The sequence below is a fragment of the Dreissena polymorpha genome, chromosome 5, assembly GCF_020536995.1.
Source record: "Dreissena polymorpha isolate Duluth1 chromosome 5, UMN_Dpol_1.0, whole genome shotgun sequence".
Classification (NCBI taxonomy): domain Eukaryota; kingdom Metazoa; phylum Mollusca; class Bivalvia; order Myida; family Dreissenidae; genus Dreissena; species Dreissena polymorpha.
In genome coordinates this window covers 115,596,616-115,615,446 of record NC_068359.1, presented here as the reverse complement: position 1 = coordinate 115,615,446, position 18,831 = coordinate 115,596,616, and the positions used below count along the sequence as shown (strand labels likewise).

The window sequence follows — 18,831 nt, the reverse complement described above, 5'->3', positions numbered from 1 at the left end:
CGGAGAACATTTAATGTTTGTTATAACTTTTATATAATTCAATGTTCAAAGTGATATTGTTATTGACCGATAAACCAACATACTGATTAAAAGGGAATATTTTATTAAGTATTTGCATTTTATCTTACATGAATAATATTTGGCTAAATGTTTTTCAAACTATAGAGAAATCTATATACAATTGACGACGTTTATCCAAAAAAAAACATTTATGAAATGGAAGTTTAAAGATAAAAATAAATAATGCATGTTTTATCAGATATTCGTAATAATTTCCATTATAATTGAGTGACTGAGTAATGTGGATGAATGAATATATCGGATGGAACGAACACTTGACTACACTTGAATTATGATTTATTTTTTAATATTGTATGCACTTAAGTTTAGGCTAAATGCGTATTTATAAGCATTTATAGACAGTGTCCCTCCCCAAAATTAAGGAATTATTACTTGTTATTCATTTGTGTAATGGTATACAATAATCTTGTGGTAGAATAGTTGAGAAAAACATTAGAAACAAAACTTGTCAGTAATGAAATTTTCCATTTGGTTACGCAAATTACCGATCGTCGGTTTCAGAAAAACAATACGTCGCGGTTTCCAAAATTATGATGGTTGTATAATGGTATACAATAATCTTGTGGTAGAATAGTTGAGAAAAACATTAGAAACAAAACTTGTCAGTAATGAAATTTTCCATTTGGTTACGCAAATTACCGATCGTCGGTTTCAGAAAAACAATATTTATTTATTCAATTCAAGTAGACATTTTGGTGCCGTGACGAAAAAACTAAGTACGCCGTCAACAAAAACAGATAAGTTAAAGGGGCAGAGACTAGGAAATCAGAAAGTAATCGAGCGAATACTCGAAAGATTATACGAAAATGACAAATTGCAGTTTGAACCAACCATCGTTGCAATAGAGAACCAGTTGGAGGTTAAGCGAGGTTTAAATGAGGAAATAATCGCACTATCAGACGCGGAATCGACCCCAGACGAGCTGTTGGACTCGCAGATGTACGTTTTTGACATGGAAGCGAAGCTTCGGAGATACCGTCAAAATCTGCGTGATCACCCATCTTCAAGTAGTACAGCCGTCCATGATAGTAGTCTGTCGATGTCCGTTCTGCAGCCAACCGAGTCATCCAATACACGTTATCGAAGCGTAGAGGAAGAACCACACGCGTCTCTGCAGTTACCTATCCTACCGACACCATCCGAAAACGTTAATCACTCGTCGCTTCCGGACTTTCATCAACCCCGTCAAGTCTCTACCACTATCGCTGACACCAACGTAATGCAACCAGCCCAGCAGAACGTTAAGCACACAACATCCGGTGACACAAACACGCATAACAAACCATCGCCCAGTGAAAGTTCAAATCGATCTGGAGCCGCACATAGCAGGTCTAGGGGAAGGAATAAGGAGCAGGACGCTCGTTCGACCCCTCAAAATTTGTCAGAGGCTATGGGCGGGTCCGGCAAGCCTGAAAAGTCTACCAGAGAAAGTCAAAGCAATATTGAAACGGTCGAGTCATGCAAAACTTTACGACGAGATGCAGAGAGCGAACCTGTCGCCATACTTAAGGAGTCGAGCAGATCTGTGGGATTAAGCGGTGTTCCTCGGACACCAAGTAAGTTTTCGACCGACTATCCCAAGGGTCCCGGGCTGAGTTTAAGCCGCACTAGGAATGGCTCCTATACGACGTCAGATGGCATTCCCCAGGAGCACGTGGTTAGTTTGGACAACATTCCCAAACCGTCGGTGAGTTCAAACCGCATCCCCGACGGACCCGTCGTGAGTTCGAATCAAACTCCCCATAATCCTGGGATACTCTCTGATCACTCCCAGCGAGAGATCAAGAAACTGCCCGATTACTGGAGCCGACAGAGCCCACTAGCGGAGAGTTCGCCGCGACTGTGGAGCAACCGGAAGTCACTTTTTAACATCAAATAGTGCCTGGGAAAATCATCGCAATCAACACCAGTTCGAAAAAGAAGCAGAAGTCACGACTGCCCGGAGCAGACAGGCAATTTGACATCGGAGAATCTTCCGGAATCTCCATTTCCGTCCACGGGTTCGGATTCAAAATCGCCATCCAGTCGGAAATGGCCGCAAACCAACCATTCAGAAGATCAGACGACATCGGAAGCGCTCAATGCAAGCGTCATTCCAAAGAGTGCATGCACGGACGTCATTCAAACACCGAGCAAAACACGTAGACGCCAAAACGGCAAAAGCTCAATAAATGACAATATTATTTCATGTAAAAAAGGAAACACTTATATGCAATGCGAAACGTCAGCGCATCTACTCCACGGAAGAAGACTGACTGGACTTCCATATAGTGACGCTAAAGCCGTTGGTGATAGTTCATTTCCCAACGTTACACGTCGTGATATCACACAACGCGCACAGGCTCGCGTGCGTCTTATCGAAAAGTACCGTCACCGATGGACTCACGAATATCTGACGTCACTGAGGGAATTCCAACACTCATCCGACGATACGTTTGGGCGACGTAGTTATCGTGCAGGACGACTTCAAACCGCGACTTCAGTCGACCCTGGCTGTGGTAGACGAGCTTCTCACCGGAAATGATGGGTTGACGAGGGCCGCGCGCCTCCGTACATCAGGTGGAATCACCGCGAGACCTATCGTCAAATTATACCCGCTAGAAGTACACTGTGACGACAACTGACTTTAATTGTGTGCAATCAAGTGTTGAACTCTTTTCTGATGTTATGGACATATGAAGTTTTAAAAACATCAGTAGATTTAATTATTTTATTTAAATAAGCATATTTTGTAAGTGTATATTAACATTTCGCGGCCCGGAGAATGTTGGGAATTTAGCGCGCCGTCGTGTGACGCCGCCGTTGGCGCGCCGCCGAATAACGTCATATACATGCACGTCATCTTGTTATTGTTGTTTCAGTTTATATATTGTTATGATTGAGAAAAGACGACATTAAAACGTAAAACACAACTCTATACTTATTTATTCAATTCAAGTAGACAACCTCTTTCTTGCTTAAAACTAATACATGAATGATTTAAAAGTAATATCCCATCGTTTTTAGTCAGGAACACTGTCTATGACCGCGAAAAATAACAAAACAAACTTTTTGATTTACGATATTTACTTTCTAAATAGCTTGCATGTGGCATGGCATTGCATGTTCCGCAAGAAAAATATCTCGACTTTATTCATTGGATGATTTCGGACTGTTTCATCCAATCAGAAAATAGCTTTTAAAAGTAATTTAGACATATGTTAAGCGATATAATTAAGTACCATTTTTATACACTGCAAAATTGTGACATAACAAGTTGCCTCCCTTGTTGGTTCATTCTACTCACGGCAAGTAAGTCTGTATATGTTTCATTATAAACCTGTGCAAATATGGCCAGTGTGACTGTGTCGTTACATGTTCCAGTATAATACTCACGGCGTTACAGAATTAACCTGAGCAAACATGATTACGGCGAGTTTATATTTGCATGTTCTAGTATACCACCTGGGCCAAAATGCTTATAAAAAGACGTCGACGGGGTGCCAAGTTGTTCGTTTCGTTGCTCCTGGTCGTGTGGGCAGTGTCTATATACCGGCAGTATTTGAAAAGCGCTAATGACATTGCAAATCAATGGCACTACTACCTCAACCCATTGGAAGGCACTGAATTCATGAACGTACGTATAATTACGGTGTATAGAAATGTTTAAGTTGGAAAAATTTATGTATTTAACCTATCATCGTATAGAGTGTGATATTATGTGTAATAAAATGTATAACTCCCTTTGTTTCGCCAAACAACGTTGCGCCACTGAAAGACACCGACTTCAATTATTGTGTTTATGTGTATTAATACTTTGTCAGAACGAAAACTATATATACTTTTTTAGACCTTAAAGGGATCTTTTCATGCTTTGGTAAATTGACAACATTTAAAAAAATGTTGTTTAAGATTCGCACATTTTCGTTTTAGTTAAGATATTTGTGAGGAAACAGTAATACTGAACATTTAACATGATCTAATAGCCATTATATGCATCTTTTGACGATTTAAAAAACTGAAAATTATAAAGCGTTGCAACGCGAAACGATTGAATAATTTGGAGAGTTCTGTTGTTGTCGTTTAATTTTGTGAAACTAAGAAGATAGCTTATTTAAAGTATAACATAAGTCTCTAATAAATACCTGGCAGGATGGCCGACGGTCTCATTGGTTTTCACTCCAGGACTCCGGGGGTCACTGGTTCGAGCCCTGCTTAGGGCTACTGTTTTTTTCCTGTTTTAAATTTTATTCTTGATTTTTTACTGGAGCCGTTTTGATCTAATGTTTACATTTATCAATATAAAGCATTTTATGACAAACTTCAAAACATGCCAAAATCTGTGAAAAGGCCCCATTAAAATCAACAACAGTAATGTATGAGTACTATATATTTTATTTTATTATTAAAATGCACTTGCAATTGTATTTACACCAACGTTTAAAATGATCATTATTGATTTTTTTTAGTTTTTCATTATTCATGGAAGATATAAATTTCATCTAGTTTACTTTGACAGATTGCAACTCACAAAAACGCGAATTATTTCAATGCAGTCTTGAATAATGCATTAGTTTGATTACAGTCCGCGCGCATGTAATAACTGTATGTCCTTATAATGTAAAAGTTCGCTTCCCAAGCCCAAACGTCCAGTGCCATCAAAGTTAATTGGCGGCCTTATACGAAGAGAGGTAAAATTATGGTTACAAGCTATTTAACATTTCTTTCATATTTGGAAAGGTTTAAACCAACCCGGTTGGGTGATCGTTATTTAAGGTTAACTTTTACCAATATATAATGTTGGTACAATGTTGATTACTGACGTTGTATTGATGTTAGTATTTTAACGTTGTATCAACGTTGGCTTTTGGTTGATAACCAGCCAACCAAAATCCGACCATAACCTGACGTTGTATTGACGACGCATGTTTGCAGGGCAATATCGTCTTGTTTACTACCAACGAATATGTTGATTTTGTCCAAATTCCAGTACAAATTCGTACAAATCTATTTAATTTCAGATGCATCGAGACATGTTTGAATTGACCATTGATACACCGGACCCGAAATTAATTGGCGAAGGTAAAGATCTTTTCAAACCCCGTTTAAAAAAGGTCCGACACTTTGACAACAATATCGTCCTTTTCTCTGCCGTCGCCGGAAACTCATCGTCTGAACATATCTGGGACACGATCGACATCGTGGGATGGGAGAATAAAAATCTAATCCGCAATACGTACAAGTGCTGTGTGCGGTATACATCCGGTGAAGTGCAGTCGGTGCCGGCGACCAGGATCATATGGTCGAATATTTTGTCGAACATGTCGGCCATGCAGTTTGTCTGCTCTAACCTTACCTCCCGATTCGGAGAGCTACCAGAAGTTGCAACCCTAGAGGGCCGCAATAAGAAGTGCCATAGCTTATTCGACTGGTACCTACCCGTGACATTCGCGCATGCGCACAAAAACGAGATCGCCGTTTGTTATAAGGTAAGATTGTTTGCATGCTCTAATCCATGAATTTACGCAGTTTATAATTATTTATGATTACTGGAATCATAATAAATGATATACTAACGAAAGCATAATCACAGGATGCTTAACGTTTACTTGTTATTGTTAACGCTCCTACATAGGCTTGTTCTAGAAACAGGTCGTTAAATGTCTGACTCGGCACACATCGCAGCTTGGTAAAGTACAACCCCATCTTTTACACATTCAGGCATCAAAGGCGTTGTTTTTGAAAACGCACACTGTCGATCCTGTTTGTTTTGAAAGATTTTAAAGAATCATGGCTTAGATCGAACCTACCATCACTGTTTCATATGACGTATGCACATATGACTAAATTATCAACTTTATCGTTAGGACTTCCAATTTTCAGATCGCCTACGGCAGCCTGGCAGCAGACGACCTGCTCAGCTGGTTCGAGCTGCATCGACGGCTGGGCGTCACCAAGGTGCTCGTGTTCACTCATGACCTGAACCCTGAGGCGACTCGGGTACTGCAGTACTATCGTGCGCTCGGAATGGCTGATACAGTTCCCTTCGCATACCCAACCGATGGTAAAGCATGTTTTTGTTAATAAATACTGTTCGATTTATTCACTTTTCTTGGTCAATTAAAACGTACTCGATGCCTAAGAATTAATCACGAGGTTTTAAGACAAGGTTCTATCCTGGTATCAGACGAAGAAGTGTATTTTACGATACTTATTTATTGCTCATGTGCTTTGGTCATTCGATCTATCTTAGAAAATTTAAAGATTTTACCTTTTTTGATAAATGTTCATTTGCGAAGAAATAATGCCGTTGCACACCATAGAGAGTTATAGCATTAGGCCCTATCGAAGGTCAATGTGCGTAAATATATTGGCTTAAATCTATTTAAAAATAGATTAAAAATACTGCTTCAAAGAACTGATACTTTTTGGAAAAATAGTGTCAAAGGAAATTGCGGTCTATGACCGTTTTACCTTCTTCAACATTTTGCTCATATTTTTACATGTCATTGACGCAGACCAAATTAACCATGTGACCGGTGAGCATACTTATCAATATTGGAATGATGAACAAATTACGGTATTTGATTGCCTGGCGCGCCTGCGTGGATACCGTTATCTCGCTGTTGTGGACACGGATGAGTACCTTATATCCAATCGGGGACTGCCGTGGATGTCAATGTTGGTATGCAGTCTTCCCTCTAGTTGTAGAAATATGTCCGCCAAAGATTATTCTTTGATGAAAATGCTGAGATAATGTATGCCATTGGTAATACAAATACGTCCGCAAGTGACTGTCTCTGCTTAACTGATACAAGACGATCATAATCAGCAACTATGATTCTATTTAGATATGGAATGGACAGACTAATGTCATTATAATAAGATGTGATCATGTGTTTAAAGATTTTCGACGGCACAGCACAAATTTAACATTAATTTAATGTGTACATGCAGGACGAATTGTTCGCCAAATATCCCGACGCCGCGGGCTTCACGTTTCTCGTGAAAATTCACATTATCTCACCGAACTTGAAGAGCACTGGCTCGCAATTCAAGGTAGGACAGTACTTGAACAGCACGCGCCCTTGGAAAGACCGGGTGAAGCACGTGACCATGCCTGATCGGGTGTATTCTGGCGGATTGCACACACACTGAATATAACGTCAAGGCCGGGTTCAAAAGGTAATATGATGTATACGAAACCAGAAATTATGTAGTTTTTACTTTAACACTGGCTGCTTAGCAATATGAACTTTGAGCAAATCCATTGCCATGTAATCTTATTGTAGTTTCCGTGCATTCGATTATGTATTTTGTTATTGATGCCATGCCAGCTTACGTGCGTGCACAATGGTTGCGATTTTATTTGATTTTATTGAAAAATGTTTGCAATCAAATCGATATTTTTGTGTACATTAGTTGCCATGTTATTTAACCTTAGTTGTCATACAAACTTACTGTAGTGCCTAATGGTTATAATGCAATTTGACGTAAGCATACAATGGTTGCCATGCAAATATGAACATAGCGACCGGAGCTAGCAATTCAAACTGACTTAAGTTAACGATAAATTTCAATTCTGACAATGCAATCTCACTCTAGTGCACAATGGTTGACGTGAAATCATATTATAAAAGTGTTACCCTTTTTTAACAAATAATACGTTTCAAAAGAATTTTGTACTTAGTGAGAATGATGTTGTGATATCTGACAAGGAAGAGATAAGCAATGTTTTCTATGACTTTTACATAAATGTTGCAAAAAATATAGGTGTTAGCAATGTATCATGTCATGAAAATCATATTAGTGTAAACAAAATAAAGGAAAATACCACTACATGTATTAGAGGATGATAAGTAAGTTTTTAAGCCTGTTTCTGAAAATTATGTTAGTAAACAAATAGAAAAAATGAGTACTAAAAAGGCAACAGGGTGTGATAATATCTCAGTTAAAATGCTTAAAATAGCTTCACCTGTTGTTACCCAAACACTTACAGACATGATAAATAGATGTATAGATCAATCAATTTTCCCAGAAAACATGAAAAAAGCTCAAGTTGTACCGATTCATAACAAAAACAGTATTTTAGATAAAAGTAACTACAGACGAGTAAGTCTTTTACCTGTAATGTCAAAAGGTATTTGAGAGAGCCATCTATGAGCAATTGATATCACATTTTGATAATGTTTTTAACCCTTTTCTTAGTGCATTAAGGCCCGGTTATGGATTATTATTATTAAAATAAGGAATAAGAAACAGTCTTTATTTTGTATTCAATCTTAACCTATTGATAAAACTTTTGAGGACAAAAAGAAGACATATAGTCATACAATTTAGCAATTGGGTAATATTATTTTATGATTATCATTTAACTAGTGGTTTTGTTGTGGTATTTCATTGTTAATTTTGTATTTTACCGTTGCAGTTATTGGGCGAGCGCGGATGACGCCGTCATTCACCACTTCCGGGCCTGTCGCTTGAAATGGCAAGGGGGGCATTGCACGTGCTCTAGGTGTGAACAAACATTAGACGACACTGTCGCAAAACTTTTCGAGAAAATAGAACCGGACGTGTTAAAACTGAAAGCTAAACTATTTGCTTAAATACTAGAGTTGCGACACCTTAAGGATTTCGCGGGATGGAATGAGTGGGAACTAAAAAATGTGGGTACGAAAATTTTGGGTAAAAAAATGTGAGAACGAAAATTTTGGGTACGAAGAAAAAACTGTGGGTATGAACATTTTGGCTACGAAGAAAATGTGGGTACGAAAACATTATGTTCAAATAAATTCGGGTAAATAAAAATGTTTGGTCTGAAAAATATTGGTACGAAAAAAATGGGTATAAAATTTTGGGTACGAGAAATTTATGCCAAAAATAATTTAGGAGCGAAACAAAATTTGCTAACAAACATTGTGGGTAAGACAAAAATGTGGGTACGACAAAAAATGGGTACGAAATGTTTTGTTGAACAAATGTGGGTACTAAATCATTTTATTATGAAGGATTTGATGGCCTGTAAGTATACCGGGGTACCCAAAATTATCATTTTAAATTGGTGTCTGGTGAAGTAGTCTTCAAAGTACCCGGGGTACGGGGAAGAAGTACCTTGACAAAAATTATATGAATGTAAAATCAAACCCCGTTGTTGTTTACTTTTCAAGCTCAGTTTGTTAGAAATAAATGGCTTTCTAAAATTTCTCGCACGGAAATGGTATATACAATTCAACTTGTCGGACAAAGTCCAGTACACAATTATGTCTATTTTGTCATATCTATTCGAAAAACCACACGCTGTACAAAATACAGGCGTTTGTATTGATGATATTTAAACCGAATAATTTCTCCTTTGTATGTTCAATTGATACCAAAACACTAAAAATGATGTCTATTCTAAGTTTGCTGTCTTATTGTACCCTAAATTTATAAATGTTACTTGCATAATTAAATTTTCAGAAACCTTATTCATTTATAGAAATTTTCAGAGTTATTTGGTTAAGTTAAGGACACAGTTGAGCAAATATAATCATTTTTCTAAAAATGAATCATCATCTGAAGCCCCCACTGGGATTCAAACCCAGACCTCTTTCCTCTGGGAAGGAAAATATTCTATCTTGAAATACAATGCCATGTAAGAGGAAAATTAGCATTTTAAACTTATCAACATATAGATTTGTACAATATTTATATGGTATTATAATACGAAAATATCTTGTAAGTAAATTTTTCAGATGGCCTTTGAAACAAAACGAATCTGCAATACATTACAGTTAAAGTTTAAGACCTGTAAAATACCAATATTCAAATCTGAAAATATCCCATGTTTTGTTTTACTGTTAGTCTACCATTAAAAGGGCCATGGGCCCTAAGACGCTTAACTGAGATATTTAGGAACTGAACTAGTATCACAAGGAAGAGACCAGAATAATGAAAGTACTTTAAACAATAGCTTGCCACAGTAGTGCAACAATTCCCGCTGAAATGTGTTTGCTTGTTTGAGAAATTTTATTTTAGGGAGTAGAATAATATTTGTAAAACATGGCGCCTGTGTCATCTATTTATATTTCAAGGATAAATAAGTTATATAGTGTTGGAGTAATGCTGTAGAAACAAAAACATATGGAAATGAAAAAAGGGAGGTAATTAAAAACTTACGGCCGATAGAGTTGTGGTACATGTTCACTGCACATTCTACTAGTTGCCATATGTTTATATTTCTAGTTTCAAGTAAATCCCTTCAGTAGATACAGAGTAATGCTCCGGACAAAAAATTACTTTGAAATTAAATAAAGGGAAATAATTCAAAAACTAAGGTTGATAGAGTTATGGTTCATTGTCACTGCACTTCTCCTACTTGCCATGATGGAATCTGCTTATATTTTAAGTTTCAAGTAAATCCCTTCAGTAGATTTAGAGTTATGCTTTGGACAAAAAAAATATTTTGAAATTGAATAGAGGAAGATTATTAAAAACTAAGATAGATAGAGTAATGGTTCTGAGTCACTGAGTTTCTCCTACTTGCCATCTGTTTATATTTGAAGTTTCAAGACAATTCCTTTAGTAGATTTAGAGTTATGCTCCGGACAAAAAATTCACTTTGAAATTAAATAAAGAAAGATAATTCAAAAACTAAGGTAGATAGAGTTATGGTTCTTAGTCACTGCACTTCTCCTAATTGCCATCTGTTTTTATTAAAAGTTTCAAGTAAATCCCTTCAGTAAATTTGGAGTTATGCTCCTGACAAAAATTTACTTAAAAATATATAAAAGGGGAGATAATTCAAAAACTAAGGTAGATAGAGTTATGGTTCTTGGTCACTGCACTTCTCCTTGTCGCCATCTGTTTATATTCTAAGTTTAAAGTAAATCTATTGGATAGATTTGGACGTATTCTCTGGACATAGTTTCGAACGGAAGGACGGACGCACAAACGGGCGGACAGACGGACGGAGACTCCGATTTTTTTTCGGCGGGAATAAAAACATAAATATTTAATTTCCTGACCAATTGTTATTTTTTAACTCGGCTGAGATTTCGTTAGAACAAATGTTCTACCGATGTTCATGAAGACTAGACAATGCAAGTGACTTCTTCGGTATAGACATAACGGCCATCGGAAAAACTTTGCGAAACCGAAATTTCGCAAACTTAAGTACCCTTTTTCTTAAAGATTTGCTACTTTGAGACATAGTATGCGATAAAAGTCTTATCGTTGATTAATAATTGGTTATTTTCACTCAAAAAACGCGTTTTCTTCACTATGAAATTTATAAGCAAAGTTGGGGTTCCCATGGGATTTTTGCATTTTCCCATGGGATTTTCGATTTTCCCATGGGATTTTTTCTCCCATGGGATTTTTTTCTCCCATAATTTGCAAATGGGAGAAAAATCCCATGGGATTTTGAACATTTTAAAAAACGTGTTTTATTTGCGTTTGCAAGTATTTTAACGTTATTTAAGGACTGTATATTGGTTTTATGCCAATTATATATAAAAATATATAGTAATAAAAAAATCCCATTTTAAAATGGGAGAAAAAAATCCCATGGGATTTTTTTCTTATTTTGAGAGATTTATTCATGAAACTTTCAGAAACATCATATTTTATGAAATGATGAACAACTACGATATTTTAATGCGTTTAGTCGTGTTTAAAAAAAAAACAAAAAATCCCATGGGATTTTTTCCCATGGGATTTTTTCCCATGGGATTTTTTCTCCCATGGGATTTTTTCCAATGGGATTTTTCAGTTTCGTAAGCCGAATAAGTTTCTTAGTGCGAAAAACAACAATAAAGGAAATAATGATTATAATTTTGAATAATAAATTGAATAATATAAATAACATTAATATTTTTAAAATGAGTTACAATTAAAGGTTTATGCTAGTAGAACTTATCATTTCTTGTTCGAGCAGATGGTTGAGTCCAATTGGTGAGTATGCCAGCTTAGAACCAGTATAAATGCATCGCAGACAGACAACGCTGTCATACTGTACACACCGCTGAGTAACAATCTTTATTGCATTTCATTTTGCAACAGAAAATGAACTCCGTAGTATAATTGATCTTATATATGTCCTCTGCTTTTGAAAGCGTGCAACACATTAACATAACAATAAGTCCATGCCAAAAACTATGTGCAAATTCCATTCAAAGCTATATACACATTATAAAGGTCAGATGACCCGCGTCATGCGAAAATGGGTCTTATGTCATATGCGGCCAAAGTTGGTCCATCCTAGCTTGTCCAACCGCGCAGTCTGGTCAGGTACTACGCTGACTGATATATAAAGTCAAACCATGATTCGTGGTCTCATATCCAAACTCGGTAGCTCCTGTGCGAAACTTTCACCGGAAACGACGGCACCGAGACGGGCGCTCGAACTTTGCGGATGCGCGTTATATGTTATATATAATAGCGCGATGTGTTTTTTCTTGCCTCAAATTAGTAAGCCCAATCAGCGTTTTATTGTGTTCTTTGCTTCTACTATTAACAAGAACTTCAACTGATACGAACATGAATTTTATTTTAATATGTTTATTTAATGCTCGGAAAACTCATTGTATATTTAGACTACTACTAATAAAACAAAGTCGGGTTTTCAACATCTGTTTTCGGCATATAAATTGTTATTCCAAACCAGATTTTACGCACTTTACTGAACAAAATACCGTTAGGGCCACCGTGGTTACTCATTAAAATCCAGAGGGCGAGAATGCGAGAACGCGAAAGTACGATGACGACAGTGCGACAATACGATGGCGACAATGCGTTCGTACGATTGCGAAAACGCGCTAGTACGATAACGACAATGCGACAGTGCGACAATACAATGGCGGCAGTGCGATAGTACGGGGGCGACAATGCGATAGTCATATCGTACTGTCGCCGTGGTATCATCGCAATGTTGCCATCGTTCTATCGCATTGTCGCCATCGTATTGTCGCACTGTCGCCATCGCATTTTCGAATTGCCGCCATCATACTATCGCGTTATCGCATTGGCACCATCGTACTATCGCACTGTCGGTTATCGCCATCGTATTGTCGCACTGTCGTCATCGTATTTTTCGCACTGTCGTCATCGTATTATCGCACTATCGAACTGTAGTATTGTCGCCATCGTACTATCTCACTGTCGCCATCGTATTGTCTGATTGTCGTCATCGTATTCTCGCGTTCTCGCATTGTCGACATCGTACTATCGCAAAGTCGCCATCGTATTGTCACCCTGTCATCATCGTATTGTCACATTGTCGCCATCGTACTATCGCGTTCTCGCGTTCTCGCCCTCTGGATTTTAATGTGTAACCACGATGGCACTAACGGTATTCCGTAATACTGCTAAAGCACAGTATGATTAGGTCACTCCCAATGCTCAAATCTCTATGTCTATTTTAGTAACAACACATGTCTATGGAAGGATATTTAGGTAAAAGTTACATCATTCGTGGTGAATATTTACATTATGACTGATGCTTATTCTAATTTGTTTTATGACAATTCCAACATGCTTGTTGTCTATTCGTTTATACTTGATGATTGCTGCAACATTACATCATTCATGAATAATATTTACATTATGCGTGATGTTTATTCTAACATGCTTCATGACAGTTCCAACATGCTTGTTCTCTATAGGTTATACTTGATGATTGTTTCAACATGCTTGGTGACTATCCAATGTTTGTGTGTTCATTATTCCTGAAACCAGTCATAATCGGTTTTGCCACTAAGCGTCATTAACAACGGCAGTTAGCAACAGGCAGTAAGCAGAATGCAAGTTACTAAATTATGACATCAGGTGGCGCGCGTTTATTTTCCGTATGTTGAATAAATTTCTTTTCGGAAAAAAAAGCGAAAACATCCGAATCATTTTGACTAGTAAACTGAATAAGCTGAATTAGTTCCTTTCGTTATATAATCTCCATTAAACTAAATACGTTCATTATTGCCATGAAGACCAGTAAGTTTACACAATGAATTGACTGCCGTGAATGTTTTTGATATTTGTAAGATGCAATTGGCACTCAAGAAATTATACATGTATTTTATTCAGAACATAACGGGGCTGATGTGTTGGAATTGTGGCCCTTCCCTAGTCCAAATAATTACAGTAGACGTAATCTACCGATGTGCATTGCATATCGACCTCATATTTATAAAGTAGCCCAAACCCCCATTGCCACAGACCTGTGCGTGAAACTTTCAGATTTCTCTAGTCTGTTTACCATGCTATAATTACAATTTCTATAAACACATATTTATCATTTTATGACTTTATAATGTCTGTGGTATACAGAGAAACCTGAAAGTTACAAGTACTCGTGTCTAGTACTGTACAACTATTGTACTCCTCGTTGAGAAAACAACTACTTCATCTACATGTATTAAAATATCATAAAACATAATGTTCAATCAAGTTGGAAAAAATCAATAAATAAATGTCATATAAACAGGTTTGTCATGAACGTTGACGTCGCTCTTGGTTACCAGAAAAATTCCCACGCACGGATTTCAACCGTCAATGTTTACAATCAATTAAGTGCATAAGTACTTGAATTTGTATAGTGTTTTTTAAAAGTGTCCAGCTACAGGTGGTTAGCGTGTGGCTATAATACTAGTTAGTGAAAACATATTTTGGAATGATAAGTAATCATATTATAACGAAAAATCAACTTTTCTTAAAAAAAATAAGTTAAATATATATTCAACAAGGTATCCAACTCGAAATCATCCGAAAACGGGATGCATCGTTTTAAACAGCCATTACTTCATCAATTTTGCAGCGATTTTCACGATCTTGGTCTTATTCAACGCAGAAATAAATTTCCTTTCTGGAAATGTATATGTCTTGCAATATTTTTACAAATACTGGGTCAACTTTTAAGAAATAACACGATACACAACTCGCGTGACCCAGCTGTGATCGATCAGACAGTATTCATGACTGAAATCTTCACGGGGAAATGGGCATTTTCCCTGCAAAGTTCACGAACCTCGATACCATAATTCAATAAAACGTATGAAAAAAACATTCTTACCGTGCTTGCCGTAGAATTATGCATCAAAACTTACTGTCCAGCGCATTTTCAAACCTTTGTTTACATAGATTTCAACCAACTGACATTTTAAACACAAGAGTGATTTCATTGCTCCAATGCGGAGTTGTGTCTTTACAACTGGAGATTTCATTCATAAATACGGTCTGATCGATCACAACTGGGTCAAGCGAATTATGTATAGCTTTATTTATTAAAATTTGACCCAGCATGTGTAGAAATATAACAATATATACATTTCCTAAAAGGAAATTCATTTCTGCGTTGAATAAGACCGGGTCATGAAAATCGCTGCAAAATTAATTTAGTAATGGCTGCTCAAAACGATGCACCCCGTTTTCGGATGATTTCGAGTTGGATACCTTGTTATATATAAAACGGTAGTGATTTTTTTTTTATAGAAAATTTGATTTTTCGTTTTAATATGATTATTTATCATTCAAAAAAATGTTTTCACTAATTATTATCATAGCCACACGCTAACCACCTGTGTGTCCAGCACGTGTGCCGGGAGAACAGGGCTTAATGTATTTTTTGTTAAGCTCTATAATATTTATATCCAATCTGTATGAAAAAATGTCGGTGAACATTATTCCGGTGTTAATTTTTGAAAATATTGAGGCATTCGTTAATTATGGATCTAAAACGGAACATTAATCCGCAAAAAAAACACCGGGCATATTGCATATTAGATCGGACACATGAAATTATTTCGAAAGAAAGCAATAAGAGTTTCAATTCTACATGAGTACGTCTCGCTGTGCACGATTACGCTCTTGCTGCTCGTATATATTTGACTCTTGGCAAATACCTAGTGTTTTATTTTGCTTAATCTAAATTGTGTCATGCATCTATATGTACTTAAAGCAGCATAACCAACAGCTCTTTCATATGTGAAAGAGATTGACACGAAATACCTACCCATCTATAATAAAGTTTATATGTGCACTTCAATATTATAGTTTTAAAGCATTTTATGTGGTGCAATATAAAAGTACTCAAGTAAATTTGAAATTATGTAATCGATTTCCTCTCAACATACATGCAAAGTTCCAGATAACTTTTTCAGCAAAATCTTGGTTTACACTCTATAATAATCCAGCCTTAAAGTCTATTATTAATTCTTTTTTTTCAGGTAAATATAATTTTGGCACATCCGCATATAGGTTTATAGTCTAAGAAGAGCTCATGACAATTGCCGGGTTACAGCAGACTTTTTGCGATAAAAGGACCAGATAATGGAAAACGTTCGGCTTTTCGACTGTTGTAAAGATGGTCTGTTATTCATAATAACGTTAAAGTGCTGTTGATTTCATAATTGTAATGAGGGCCTAGACGAGTGGGAACTCATTGATAAAATGTTTACATTATATGCATTGATATTGAGTTTTACGCATGATCACACATTTTGAATTCTTATTTTATTTTTCCAATGTGTAACCGTACGCACAGAATTTAAGTCTACTTTTTTACTAAATTTAATTCAATTTTTTACGACTTTAAGCGTCTTATCTGGAGCTCTGCATACATGCATTAGTAGCATATATTGAAATATATCCATAGACTTTCTTTGGTTATTGAAGGTAAATTACTGTACAAAAATTATGGTTAGTCATTAACCAAAAAAAAGTTAAGTCTACAAACACGCGGTTAATTTCGGTTCAGTAGCAAATATCTTACAAAGGTGCGCAACTTCTCCTATAACATAAAATTTCCGTTATACGCCGTAAATTTCCGTAGTCCTCCGTAGCATTTCGGAATGACTGTCAATTGACATCATTGTATCATGCATGATAGTATGTTGCTTTGTGCTTGGGTGAAACTCACATCTTACCATCGCGTTAATTTATTAAACGCATTAATATTTGATTCCATTATGCACTGCGCCTATTGCACAAGTCTCTCTGCACAAACCAACATACACATATGCAGCATGCAATTAACGAACAAGAATGTTGCATCTGTACACATGCATGATACCATTAAGCAGAATGTAAATAGACATTGGACATCAGGCAAGATGTGTCATCAAGCATGAAAAGGTGTCTACATACTAATTGAAAGTACCATCAAGAATCATGACACAGTCACAAAGAAGGATGTAATTTTTACCTAAATACCCTTCCATATTTGTCGGCACTGTGTGTTTGCTTAATTTCACTGAAGAACGTCTACTGGTAAATCTTACAAAAAAAGTGATAAATAAGACTGAGTAGCAATTTTTTCGGCGTTGCTGTTTAACGTCAAATTTGGCCTTTCAACGAACTTCTTAAATACCCATTGAAGTTTAATGAAGAAGTTTCCCGCTTGTAGGTCCGAATGAATTAAATCAAATTTTGCAATTGGCAATTTTATAGAAATCCCAATAAAACATTGCACATAGCTTTCTGAAATAAACAGGCCACATTGAACGCATTCACGATATCCAACAGCTCTCTTTGCTAAGACCTATCTAGTGTTTCTTGGCCGTGTAAGATCTATAATTAGAACATCGTCACCTAAACATCTACTAATAGAAGAGCATATTTTGGGGAAACAAATTCAATAAGAGTATAAAACGTCCACGATCAATAATGTGTAGTTTGTTAAAGATATCACGGCAGTAAAAACATAGCACTTTAAAGAGACCACAATCTGGTACATTTGGTCAATTGTTGCGTCCGTGGCGGACAATACATTTTTAAAAAGAAAGCGTACAAAAAAGCAAACACAAAGTTCTTCGTAAGCTTGTTTTAATCTTAAAAACACATAATCGACAGTCATTCCAGTCAAATACAATACTAACAGTCAGCACTCTAGAGATCAAAATTGCGGATATAAATATTTAATTCAGGGATATCAAGTGTATCAAGTTCGAATTCCGGAAAAAAATAGCCGGTAGTCTGGGGCATTAGGTCCCTTACAGGGATAAAAGGTAAATCCCCGCCCGAGCCGTAGCTAATTGATTTATTGTAGTCTTTCTAGTTGCAATTTCTGGTGAGTACAATGCGGAATATTACGGATATTTGCAACATGTCGAAGATTTTCGGAAAGTAGCGAAGAGGTTTTCGTCAGTTAATATTCATGTCCGTGCCGGCCGCTAACTTATCAGAATCAATAAAAAAGAACCAGGAAAAATCGGTACCGATCGCAAATTTCCGGAATTCCGATAAAGCTTCAACATTATTTGTTCTCAAATGATCGCGTACTCGAACGAATCTGTCCCTACGCCTTCAACTCCCTTTAAATCTCATCGGACGTACATTGATCTCAAAATCTATCCTTGACGACTCAAATCATATTTCCTGAATAGTTTGGCCTATTGACGTCCCTGTAATTATAACAATGGTCTTTTGGATAAACACCGCTAAGTTGTTGCAATATAATAACCGTTTAAAATAGTTACCAGTTTTCATTTAATAAAATGATTAAGTCATATTCGAGATTTCAGCGATTGCCAATATTTTGATTTTGTTTCTCATAAGCATATGGTGCTTGGTATCTGCTATTGACTCCTATGTAGATTGCAAATATTACATAACCCATACAGCGGCCGAGCGCAGATATCTGCACTTGGCCGCTAAAAAGAAAAATCTTTGAGCATTAATTTAATTCAAATCTCATTATCATAATCAAAATCATCATCATCGTCGTCGTCGTCACTACTACCACCACCACCATCATCATCATCATCTTCTTCTTCTTCTTCTTCTTCCTCCTCCTCCTCA

General features: G+C 36.6%; 1 protein-coding gene across 2 annotated transcripts; it reads left to right on the top strand.

The window, feature by feature from the left end:
- The first annotated feature begins 3,473 nt into the window (after positions 1 to 3,473).
- Positions 3,474 to 9,527, top strand: LOC127832537 (uncharacterized). Of its 2 annotated transcripts, XM_052358047.1 has the most exons (5): positions 3,474 to 3,697; positions 5,082 to 5,549; positions 5,944 to 6,124; positions 7,018 to 7,245; positions 8,489 to 9,527. In XM_052358047.1, exons 1-4 carry the CDS (start codon positions 3,536 to 3,538, stop codon positions 7,182 to 7,184), a joined length of 978 nt encoding a protein of 325 aa, XP_052214007.1. In that variant the 5' UTR covers positions 3,474 to 3,535; the 3' UTR covers positions 7,185 to 7,245; positions 8,489 to 9,527. The 2 variants fall into 2 exon arrangements, 1 of the variants encoding a protein (XP_052214007.1); XR_008026943.1 differs by lacking the exons at positions 3,474 to 3,697; positions 5,082 to 5,549; positions 5,944 to 6,124 and adding an exon at positions 6,574 to 6,745.
- The last annotated feature ends 9,304 nt before the right edge of the window (positions 9,528 to 18,831 follow it).